The sequence below is a fragment of the Chrysemys picta genome, chromosome 12 (assembly GCF_011386835.1).
Source record: "Chrysemys picta bellii isolate R12L10 chromosome 12, ASM1138683v2, whole genome shotgun sequence".
In the NCBI taxonomy this organism is placed as follows: Eukaryota; Metazoa; Chordata; order Testudines; family Emydidae; genus Chrysemys; species Chrysemys picta.
Window position 1 is genome coordinate 10178923 of NC_088802.1, and position 12097 is coordinate 10191019.

The 12097-nt window shown below is 52.7% G+C and overlaps 3 protein-coding genes across 3 annotated transcripts in view; 2 read left to right on the forward strand and 1 right to left on the reverse strand.

The window, feature by feature from the left end:
- The window catches only part of LOC101948742 (zinc finger protein RFP-like), a 1201957-nt gene that overhangs the window by 361733 nt on the left and 828127 nt on the right, over positions 1–12097 (reverse strand). The window lies entirely within an intron of this gene.
- LOC101950961 (zinc finger protein 665-like) overlaps positions 1–12097 on the forward strand; it is a 56285-nt gene that overhangs the window by 32929 nt on the left and 11259 nt on the right. The window lies entirely within an intron of this gene.
- Positions 306–7153, forward strand: LOC135974971 (uncharacterized). The gene is made up of 3 exons (XM_065564676.1): positions 306–4039; positions 4758–5010; positions 6959–7153. The coding sequence occupies exons 1-3, from the start codon at positions 3637–3639 to the stop codon at positions 7017–7019; spliced, it is 717 nt and encodes a 238-aa protein (XP_065420748.1). The 5' UTR covers positions 306–3636; the 3' UTR covers positions 7020–7153.

The window sequence follows — 12097 nt, forward strand, 5'->3', positions numbered from 1 at the left end:
GTTACCCCCTTCCCATCTACTGCAGTGTCCTGTGTTGGGATGGCAGAGACTCTCTTTGCCCCTCTCATCCCATGCCCCATGTTCACCACTTATGTATGGTTTTGATATATCGTGTACAATGTAGGTCTGGTGAGGGATCATTGGAAAACTCATGATCTGCTGTTGAAATGTGTGCAACACCAGTGCATATAGAATGGTGAGATTTTACTTTATGTTTGTTGTTAGGGTGACCATATCCCAGGTGCCCCAAAAGAGGACACTGATAAAGGGGGGAGCTGGAGGGGGTAGAGTGGGGGTGTTCACAAGGTGAGGTGTAGTGGTGCAGTTTCCCACTCTGGGAGAAGAGGAGTTAAAGCAGCTCTTGGGGAGGCAGCGCAAAGCCCAGCCAATGAGAGGAGGGCTTGCAGAGCGAGCCAATGGAAAGAAGGCTTGATGGAGCAGCCAATAAGGGCCAGTGAGGGCCATATAAAAAGGACTGTTCTGCAGAGCAGAGAGCAGTCTCTTTCCAGAGCCTGAGGGAGAAGGACTAGCTATCTATAAAGGGTAGTGTCAGGGTAAGAGTGGTGTGGGGCATGGTCAAGAGAACAAATGGAGCTCCAGCCTGAGTGACTGCCAGACTGAAGCCCCGATAGGGGGCAGGGAAGGTGCTGGGGCTATGGGGAAGTGGCCCAGGGATAAAGAAGTAAGCAGCAGAACTTGGAGGAGAGGCAGTAAGTGCTGCTGCTAGAGGGTCCTGGGGGTGGGGCCCAGAGAAGTAAGCGGGCCTGATCCTGTCCCATTTGCTGCCAAAGAGTGCGGCCCATCAAAGAACTGCAGTTTGCCCCTGAGGGAAGGGCTAGATCAGGGGCTGCAGTTTGTCACCATGGTGAGAGGCTGGGATCAAGGACTAAGGGCTGCTGGTTCCCCTGTATGATGTGATCTGGTTAAAATATGAACATATCGATCATTGTTGCAACCACTGTTTTATGTTTGCAACAAATCTTGTACAAAGGTGGTCAAGTGAGGTGTCTATGGAAAGGATATCAATAGCTGGTTATGATTATGCTATTTGTATGCATGTATCGTTTTTGTATTTGAAATTATGAGTATTGACTATGTACTTGTATTTCGATGAGTTTGATTCTGAGTAGCACCAGTGAAACATTGGGCCAGCGTATTGTGAAGGGACTATTCAAATTGAGTGGCCCATCAAGAAGTACATGGCTGACAATGGGCCTTGGGAGATGCCAATCCACATCTGATGAGCCTGCCTGGGAACGTTCAAACTAGCATGTGGGCCATGGCTTCTACCTATAAACAACTGAGTCATGCATGGACAGGTGATTTGCCCATGTGATGGCTCATGTGACTGGAACCATTTTGTTACTGTTCTTTTCCACAGTAAGAAGAATGGGATTTTCTCCACCTGACAGAAGATATAAAAGGCCCTGGAAACGTCTCCATCTTGCCTCTTTCCTGCTCCAGCTTCTCTGCTGCTCAAACCTCTGGAGTATGCACTTATACGAATGGGAGCGTTCCAACCAGGGAACGGAGGTCCTTCTAATGATTTGGAAGTAACCAGAAACTTGAGTTAAGCCAGCAGTTTATTCCATCACTGCTGTGAGCCTGAATCAAGAGCTCCAGCAGCAGCTCCCTCCCAGGAATGTGGCTGCCCTACAAACTCTGTGTGAGCTGCCCCCCATCTAGGACCTATTCCCTGCTGGGCTGCCCTCCTCCACTCCCTCTTCCCCATAAAGAGCAAGGGAAGGCACCGGGGCTTTCTGCACCTCCTCCCCCACCGTTCCCCTCCCAGTTTGACACCAGACCATTGATGATTACTCTGAGTGCAGTCTTTAGTTGTGCACCCACCTTACAGTATTTTCATCTAGACCAATGAATTCCTCCCCGCTGGTCAGAACTGAGTCTAACCCACCTACCCCCTGGTTATGTCCTCCACCATTGGAAAGCAAAAGTTGTCCCTGACGCGTTCCCAGGACTTAGTACACGTTGGGTGCTGTTAGGGTGGCCAGGTACCCAGTTTTCAACCATGAAGTCCAGTCGAAAAGGGGACCTGACAGTGTTTAGTCAGATCTACTGACCAGACACCCAAAGTCTAGTTACTGCGGGTGGGGAGGCACTGGGTCATCTCCTTCACCAGACCCTACTCAGCCAGGGCTGCTTCCTACCTGCATAGGGCAGCTGCGGCTCCCATGTCTGGATCCACAGACAAGTCCCTCCTGACCTGGGCAGGGAGGTGGGGAAGAGAAGTGGATGGTGGGCAGAGCCTTGGAGGAAGAGGCGGAGTCGGGGCAGGGCCTTGCAGGGAAGAGGTGGGGCAGGGATGGGACCTTGGGGGAGGGGGGGAGAGGAAGGGCAGGGGAAGGTCCAGCACTTCTGCTTGAGTGTCCATTTTTTAAATATTACCAAGTTGGCAAACCAAGTCGCTAGCTGAGAGACTGTGAAAAATATTACTAAACATAGAAATACTATTTTTTGCAGCAGCAGATTTACTTGCTAACAGGAAATAAATTATGATTTTCATGTTTATAGGTGTAAGGAATTGTTGGCCCCTTACAGAAACTTAATGGGTTGGCCATTAGTTGGTCATCTTAATAATTTGGCTGTCTCCTTGTACCAAAAGAAAGGGGAAGGGCCAATGAGAAATCAATATCCTGAGACTGACAATGGGGAGGGGCCAATGCTCTAGGTCAGCCTGATTGACAGGGCAGGCAGGCCAATCAGGGAGTCAGTAATCCCAAGGGTCCCCTCCTCTGTGTCAGCTGGAGCTGGCTGGGCCAGAGCAGGGTGGGAGCTGCTAAGGAGAGAGGAGAGTTGGGCTGGGAAAAGAGTATCCCCAGCCAGAGCCAGAGAGGCGCAGCCCAGAGAGCGGGGCTGGAGGCAGAGCAGCAGCAGTGCTGAGGCAGAGGGAAACTGGAGCAGTCTGGAGCCGGGAGCAGTGAATGAAGGGGACCCTGGGCAAAGAGCTCAGGGCAAGGAGATGCCCTCAGCCAAGAGGCCTTGCAGGCCAGACTGGGTGGGGGATCATAACCCTGACAGAAGAAGCTGATGCTAGGAAGAAGGGTCCTGACACCTAGCGCCTGAGGGTATGTGGCCACCACCAGAGTAAGGCCTGGTCTACACTACGATTTTAGGTTGAATTTAGCAGCATTACCTTGATTTAAGCCTGGACCCGTCCACACGACGAAGCCCTTTTTTTCAACTTAAAGGGCTCTTTAAATTGATTTCTTTAATCCACCTCCGACGAGGGGATCAGCACTGAAACCAGCCTTTCTGGGTCGGATTTGGGGTAGTGGGGATGCAATTCGACGGTATTGGCCTCCAGGAGCTATCCCAGAGTGCTCCATTGTGACCGCTGTGGACAGCGCTCTCAACTCAGATGCACTGGCCAGGTAGACAGGAAAAGGCCTGCGAAATTTTGAATTTCCTGTTTGCCCAATGTAGTGGAGAGCCCAGGTGAACATGCAGAGCTCATCAGTACAGGTAACCATGATGGAGTCCCAGGATTGCAAAAGAGCTCCAGCATGGACCAAACAGGAGGTATGAGATCTGCTCACCATATGGGGAGATGAATCAGTGCTAGCTGAATTCCGTAGCGGTAAACGAAATACCAAAACATTAGAAAAAGTCTCAAAGGGCATGAAGGACAGAGGCCATAAAAGGGACGCACAGCAGTGCTGCTTGAAAATTAAGGAGCTAAGGCAAGCCTACTACAAAACCAGAGAGGCAAACGGAAGGTCCGGGGCAGAGCCGCAAACATGCCGCTTCTACACGGAGCTGCACGCTATGCTAGGGGGTGCAGCCACCGCTACCCGAAACCTGTGTTTTGACTCCGTCAATGGAGAATCACGAAACATAGATGCGAGTTTTGGGGATGAGGAAGATGATGATGAAGACATTGAAGATAGCTCACAGCAAGGAAGTGGAGAAACCGGTTTCCCCAACAGCCAGGATATGTTTTTCACCCTGGACCTGGAACCAGTAACCCCCGAACCCACCCAAGGTGTGCTCCCAGAACCTGAGGGCACACAAGGCACCTCTGGTGAGTGTACCTTTGTAAATATTACACATGGTTTAAAAGCATGCGTGTTTAATGATTAATTTGACCTGGCATTCGCGGTCAGTACAGCTACTGAAAAAGTCTGTTAATGTGTATGGGGATGGAGGGGAAATCCTCCAGGGACATCTCCAGAAAGTTCTCCTTGATGTACTCCCAAAGCCTTTGCAAAAGGTTTCTGGGGAGGGCTGCCTTATTCCGTCCACCATGGTAGGACACTTTACCACGCCAGGCCAGTAGCACATAGTCTGGAATCATTGCATAACAAAGCATGGCAGCGTATGGTCCCGGTGTTTGCTGGCATGCAGACAACATTCATTCCTTATCTTTCTTTGTTATCCTCAGGAGAGTGATATCATTCATGGTCACCTGGTTGAAATAGGGTGATTTTATTAAGGGGCCGTTCAGAGGTGCCCATTCCTGCTCTGCTGAACAGAAATGTTCCCCGCTGTTAGTGATCATCCCAGAGAATTGGGTGTGGGGGGGAGGGGAGGGTGGTTAGTTGGGTTTGTGCTGCACGTTAACCTGGAGTGATCTCTCACACCAAACCAGCAGGCCCTCAATATAAGAGGAAAAATACGACCTTGTAATGAAAGCACATGTGCTGTGTAATGTGAACAGCAAGATTTAACGTGAAAGAGTGTACCCATTGTTCTCTAAAATGTGTCTTTTTAACGACCACCTCTCCCTTCTCCTCCACCAGCTGCAAATGTTTCTCCTTCGCAGAGGCTAGTGAAGATTAGAAAGCGAAAAAGGTGCACTCGGGATGACATGTTCTCGGAGCTCCAGATATCCTCCCACACTGACAAAGCACAGCAGAATGCGTGGAGGCAGACAATGTCAGAGTGCAGGAAAGCACAATATGACCGAGAGGAGAGGTGGCGGGCTGAATCGCGGGATGAAGAGAGCAAGTGGCAGGCTGAAGAGGATAGGTGGCGTCAGCCTGCTGATAGAAGGTAAGAGTCGATGCTCCGGCTGCTGGAGCATCAAACTGATATGCTCCAGCGTATGGTTGAGCTGCAGGAAAGGCAGCAGGAGCACAGACCGCCACTACAGCCCCTGTGTAACCAACAGCCCTCCTCCCCAAGTTCCATTGCCTCCTCACCCAGATGCCCAAGAATGCGGTGGGGGGGCCTCCGGCCAGCCAGCCACTCCACCCCAGAGGATTGCCCAAGCAACAGAAGGCTGGCCTTCAGTAAGTTGCAAAGTTTTAAAGTGCAGTGTGTCCTTGTCCTTATCTCCTCCCCCACCCCACTGGGCGCTTCCCTCCTCCTCCGCCCCTCCCGGGCTACCTTGGCAGTTATCCCCCTATTTGTGTGATGAATTAATAAAGAATGCATGGATGTGAAGTAACAAAGACTTTATTACCTCTGCAAGTGGTGATCGAAGGGGGGAGGGGAGGGTGGTTAGCTTACAGGGAAGAAGAGTGAACTGGGGGGGGGGCATCCAGGAGAAACAAACATAACTTTCACACCGTACGCTGGCCAGTCATGAAACTGGTTTTCAAAGCTTCTCTGATGTGCACTGTGCCCTGCTGTACTCTTCTAACCACCCTGGTGTCTGGCTGCGCGTAATCAGCAGCCAGGCAATTTGCCTCAACCTCCCACCCCGCCATAAATGTCTCCCCCTTACTCTCACAGATATTGTGGAGCGCACAGCAAGCAGCAATAACAATGGGGATATTCTTTTTGCTAAGGTCTGAGCGAGTCAGTAAGCTGCGCCAGCGCGCTTTTAAACGTCCAAATGCACATTCCACCACCATTCAGCACTTGCTCAGCCTGTAGTTGAACAGGTCCTGACTCCTGTCCAGGCTGCCTGTGTACAGCTTCATGAGCCATGGCATTAAGGGGTAGACTGGGTCCCCAAGGATCACAATAGGCATTTCAACATCCCCAATGGTTATTTTCTGGTCCGGGAAGAAAGTCCCTTCCTCCAGCTTTCGAAACAGAGCAGAGTGCCTGAAGATGCGAGCATCATGTACCTTTCCTGGCCATCCCACGTTGATGTTGGTGAAGCGTCCCTTGTGATCCACCAGGGCTTGCAGCAGCATTGAAAAGTACCCCTTGCGGTTTATGTACTCGGTGGCTTGGTACTCCGGTGCCAAGATAGGGATATGGGTTCCGTCTATGGCCCCACCACAGTTTGGGAATCCCATTGCAGCAAAGCCATCCACTGTGGCCTGCACGTTTCCCAGAGTCACTACCCTTGATATCACCAGGTCTTTCATTGCCCTGGCAACTTGGATCACAGCAGCCCCCACAGTAGATTTACCCACTCCAAATTGATTCCCGACTGACCTGTAGCTGTCTGGCATTGCAAGCTTCCACAGGGCTATCGCCACTCGCTTCTCAACTGTGAGGGCTGCTCTCATCTTGGTATTCTGGTGCTTCAGGGCAGGGGAAAGCAAGTCACAAAGTTCCATGAAAGTGCCCTTACGCATGCGAAAGTTTCGCAGCCACCGGGACTCGTCCCACACCTGCAACACTATGCAGTCCCACCAGTCTGTGCTTGTTTCCCGGGCCCAGAATCGGCGTTCCATGGCATGAACCTGCTCCATTAACACTATGATTTGCACATTGCTGGGGCCCGTACTTTGTGAGAGGTCTATGTCCATGTCTATTTCCTCATCACTCTCGTCGCTGCGCTGCCGTCACCTCCTCGCCTGGTTTTGCCTTGGCAGGTTCTGGTCCTGCATATACTCCAGGATAATGCATGTGGTGTTTAAAGTGCTCATAATTGCCGCGGTGATCTGAGCGGGCTCCATGATCCCAGTGCTATGCCGTCTGGGCTGAAAAAAGGCACGAAATGATTTTCTGCTGTTGCTTTCATGGCAGGGAGGGAGGGAGGGTGGAACCTGATGACATGTACACAGAATCACCCACGACACTGTTTTTGCCCCATCAGGCATTGGGATCTCAACCCAGAATTCCAATTGGTGGCAGAGACTGCAGGAACTGTGGGATAGCTACCGCAGTGCAACACTCCGGAAGTCGATGCTAGCCACGGTAGTGAGGACGCAGTCCGCTGACTTAATGCACTTAGAGCATTTTGTGTGGAGACACACACACAATCGACCTTATAAAAATTATTTCTAAACAACCGACTTCTATAAATTCGACCTAATTTCGTAGTGTAGACATCCCCTAAGTGTCTGACCCGCAATATCCCTGCAGCACAGCCAGGGCCTGGGCAGGAGGCCTGGGATGTGTGAGGAACAGACTGTGAACTGCCCTGACATGCCAGAGACGCTGTTTGTGGTCCCCCCACAGAGCAGGTGACGTGTTTTCCTTTAATCTTTCCCACTTTTCTCTTTTTTTTATTACTTGCTGTTTAATTAATTGTATTGTTTTGAACTCTGTGCAATGCTCAGGGAAGCACCCCACAATGGGGACACCTGTCCTGAGTGATCACAAAAGGATTGGGGGTTGAGCGCTTCAGGAGCCCTGGGCCCAGCCTTGGGGCAACGGGGACCAAAGTGGAAGGGGAGCGGGTCTTTGAGGTCCTTGAGGTCATACAGGCCTCTGGGTAAAGGACTCAGATCCTTTTACTAGCCAGGAAAGTTCCCCACAATAGCAGGACCGTTCCCCCGCTTACCCAAGTGCATATTTATTGGTTTGTCTTAAAGTTAATTAAGTATTTTAAGAAAAAGTGCCAGAGCTGCCACCAGTGAGAGCTGCTGGCCACACTCGGAGACCACGAAAAATTTGGTCGTGAGAATCCCTGGGTTAGATGCTCTTGATGGGCCCTTCTGACCTTAAAGTCTGTGAGTGTAAGAGAAGCTGGTGTAGTGTAATAAAGTGCTCTCTGTAGTAATGTGCTACTTACTGTGACATGCTCAGTACATCTGCTGACGCCACTGCCCTTCACCCTGCCCTTATTATCCCTAATATTCTGTGGACTGCTTTTGACAGGTGTTAAAAAGTGGCAAAGGGGGCAAATCGGAGTAGGGGGGTGGCCAGGATCTGTCTGAGCAGGGGGTGGAAATTTACTGGTCACGGGGGGTCCCGCTTGGAGGGAAGGTGAGAGAGACCCTCCCCCCCCGTCTCACCCGGGCTGCAGGGGGAGGTTTGGCCCCAGGCTGCTCCCAGTGGAGCTGGCTGCGATTCCCTGCCCTGGGGCAAGGAAAGCTGCTGCCAGCACCCGGTGTATGCGGGGCAGGGGGAGCCAGCCCGTGCCGGGATAGGGACTGGGACAGCGACATGTGGGGGGTGTAGATAAGGGGGGAACAGGGATGTGTGAGGGGCAGGATGGGATGGAGCAGGGGGTGGCTGAAGGGGGGATGGGGCGATGTAGGGGAATCGGGGAGAATTATGGGGCGGATGGGAACAGGGCTGCAATAGAGGGAAACTCTCTGTTGGGGGGTTACTGTGAGGGGAAAGGGGGATGTGGGGAGGGGAGGCTGGGGAGAGACAGACTGGCTGGGGAATGGAGGGAAAGAGTGTAGGGGTCGGGGAGAAGGGGTGGGGAGCGACACAAGGCAGTTCCCCCACCCCATGGGGCAGGAGAGGGGGAGGGGCTGCCCAACCCTACAACCAGATGGGGTCAGAAGCTAAAAAGCAAATATCTAGACACACACCCACACCCTTTACCCCCACACACGCCCTGCTCCCAGTGTATTCTTTTCAGAAACACCCAGGATGGTGGGGTCTGTCTCCTGAGTGTTGGTGGCTGCACAGGGCCCTGGTCTAATTTCCGGGCAGGATTCAAATCTCAGCCACACCGGAGTCAGTGGCTCTACTGGCTCTGGCAGGCAGGGAGTGCGGATGGGCCAATGGGATCAGCCTCTGCCTGCCTGGCCCTGGGGGCTGCAGGGGCAGGACAGGGAGGCTCAGGCATTAGCTGCTCCGGTTCTGGCCAAGGGAGAGGAGAGGCTGGTGCTCCCTGGCTCAGATGCTGCTGCCTCCTCTACCTGAGAGCCCAGAGTGTGAAACTGCTGCTCCCAGCTGGGGCTGTGCCAGGGACAGACCTTCATTAACCCCCCCCCCGCGGTCCAGCCCAACTGGGACTTTCACCGTGCCTGGAACCAGCCCCGGGCTCTGCTCACACCAGCTCTGAGCCGGAGCCTGCAGGTGATGGGGAGACGTGGGGGGAAGCACTGGGTCTGGGCAGGAAAGTGACTCTGCACAAAGGGCCCCTTTCAGGGTCCTGTGGTGAGTTTGTACCAGAGGAGGAGGGGTTCCCCGTGGGTCTGCGGGTCCCAGAGCTGCTGCCCTCAGTGACACAGCCAGGCTCACCCTGGAGAGCAAACGCCCATGGGAACGGGACAGTCCCCAGTTCTCCCAGGCAGAGGAGAGAGGGAAGGAGACAGGAAGGGGAGGGGTGTGAAAGTAGCAGCAGGAGCAAGAAGTGGGGAGGGAAGTTCCCAGCCCTGCCTGGATCCATTCACTGCAGACACAGACACAGACTGACTCTCCTGGGAACAAGGGGAGGAGCTGACAGGGGAGAAGCCAGGTCCTGCCTAGGCCGAGTCCCTGCACTGCTGGGGGGACACGCTGCCCTCGGGGCCAATGTCAGGGGGATCCCCCAAAGTTGCTCTTTTGATTCGGCTCTTTTCTAGCATTTGTCTTAGAGACTCTGTTCCTGGGGGGTTGAAAGTGTCTCAGGGGTTCAGTGCTGGGGGAGGGGCTGGGTCTGTGTTGTGATAAAGTGACTGAGGGTTATCCCAGTGCAGCAGAGCCCAGAGCGTTTGTCTGTAGGGAGAGAGTGTGGGAGGAATCGGGGTGTGTCATGGACTCAAGGCCCTTCTGGAACCTCCCCTATCGTCCCTCTTGCCCCAACATGCTGAGGAATCACGTCCACGTTTTGCTCCAGATTGTCCCGTCTTCCAGGGGACAGGGAAGGGAAATGGCTGTGAATGAGCCAGCTCAGGTAGGGGATTTCCAGAGTGGGGCTGGGAAAACTGACCAGACTCCCACTGCCGGTGCCTGACCCCACTGGCCACAGGCTGCTGTGAAATACGAAGAGAAGCTGTTGGGATTCCTGTCCCTGGCTCAGAGCTCTGCTTCCCGTATCAGCCTATGGCTGGTAGGTGTGTAGGCAATGAGAAGACCCTGCCTTGCTCCGTGTGCTGGGCGGGACACACACCCTGAAGCCTCCTGGCTGCTCTGAGCAAGGTGTAGATGGGATTCTGCTACTCTGGCCCTCCCAGAGCTTCATGTTTTTTTTCCTTTCCCATGAGTAGTGGAATTGTGGCTGGGGCAGCAGGTGCTGAGCGGGGGACTCTTGGTGTTTCAGATTCTGGTGACCTTCGAGGAGGTGGCTGTGTATTTCACCCAGGGGCAGGGGGCTCTGCTGGACCCCGCTCAGAGAGCCCTCTACAGGGACATCATGCAGGAGAATTACGAGACGGTGACCTCGCTGGGTAATGGATTTCCATCCACTCGGTTATTAGAAGCCGTGGGGTCTGCGTATTTGAATCTGGTCAGGTTCTTCCCTGGTCAGTTAGATCAGAGGCAAGTGGGTTCCATAATGCACAGCTGCCGTGTGAGAGAGACTTGCATCTCCGTGCCCTCTCCAGCGGCACATGGGTGTCAAAGCCCAAGGAACAAGTTAAATCATCCCCACCCCTCCAGCTTTCAAAGGGGCATAAATCCAGCATTGTCCTGTCTGTGTTGTTTCTCGGCTGCACACACAATCCCTGTTCACCTCCCTCCTTGGGAATAGCTCCAGCCATGGGGAGGGCTCTGGGCTCTGCAGGTTTAGAAAGAGGCAGGGGTTTAAGTCCAGAGCTGTGTGTGTGTCAGATCTCGGGAATGCCTAGTGAGGGTGTAGTAATAATTCAACTCACCTCCCCAGACAACTTCCTCTGTGCGAGGGGGCTCAGTGACCATTTTCCCATCCTCTTGGATTTCTTGTTCATCCATCAGAGCACAGGGACAGGTTCCAATCATGGAATGTCCTTTGTGACAAATACTCTCTCAATCCTCCATGCACCCTGATCTGGATTCATTTCACCCTCTGCACAGGATTTCCCATTCCCAAACCTGAGTTGATCGCCTGGCAGGAACGAGGGGAAGAGTCGTGGGTGACCGATCTCCAGGCCTGCAAGGAAAGAAGGCTTGCGAGATGCAACCACACAGGTGAAGACCGACACAGAAACCGTCAGTTCTTCCTCATCTCACCCAGAGCAGGGCTATGGTCAGTAGATATTGCTCACGCCATTCCACCCTGCATCTTAGCTGCAGGAGTTTCCTTTCTGTCTCTCCTTCCCTGTGAGTGTTTGTGTGGGATGTGGAGGCAGAATCCAATTGTTCAGTCTTTGTGTTGGGTTTTCCCTTTGTGCTATTCTTCTTTCTCCCCAGCACAATGACTCCTGTTTGGATTGTGACTCTCCCAGCAGGTGCTGAGCAAGGGTGTGAGAACGAGGAGGGGAATCATCATGAGGAAGTTCCTGGTGAAGTGGAACCAAAGGGGACCTTTGTGGGAAGAGCTGAAGGGAAGTTTTCCCAGTGCAGGGAAGAGGGAGAAGCCTGGGGAAATTGGCACAGGTCAGAGAGGCTTCTGGGAAACCACCCAGGGAAGAATGTGGATGAATCTATTAATGGTGGGGGAGAAGATGAGGATCCTAGAGCTCAGCAGACAAATCCCAAGGAAGAGATACGCTGTCACTGCCTGCAGTGTGGGAAAGGATTCATTGTGAGATCACAGCTTGTGACACATCAGACAATCCATACTGGAGAGAAACCCCTTCAATGCTTGGACCGTGGGGAAAGCTTCAGTAAGCACTGAGAACTTAATAACCATGGGAGAAGCCACACTGGAGAGAAACCCTATCAATGCCTCAAGTTCAGGAAATGTTTCAGAGAGACCCCATAAATGCTTGGACTGTGGGAAAAGTTTCCTGCACAGGTCAAAACTTGTTAAGCATCAGGCAATCCACACAGAAGAGCTTCCCCATAAGTGCTTAGACTGTGGGAAAAGTTTTACATGGAGATCAGCCCTTCTTTCACATCAGAGAGTCCACACAGGAGAGCGACCCCATAAGTGCTTGGACTTTCAGAAAAGTTTCATGGAGGGGTCATACCTTGTTAAGCATCAGGCAAT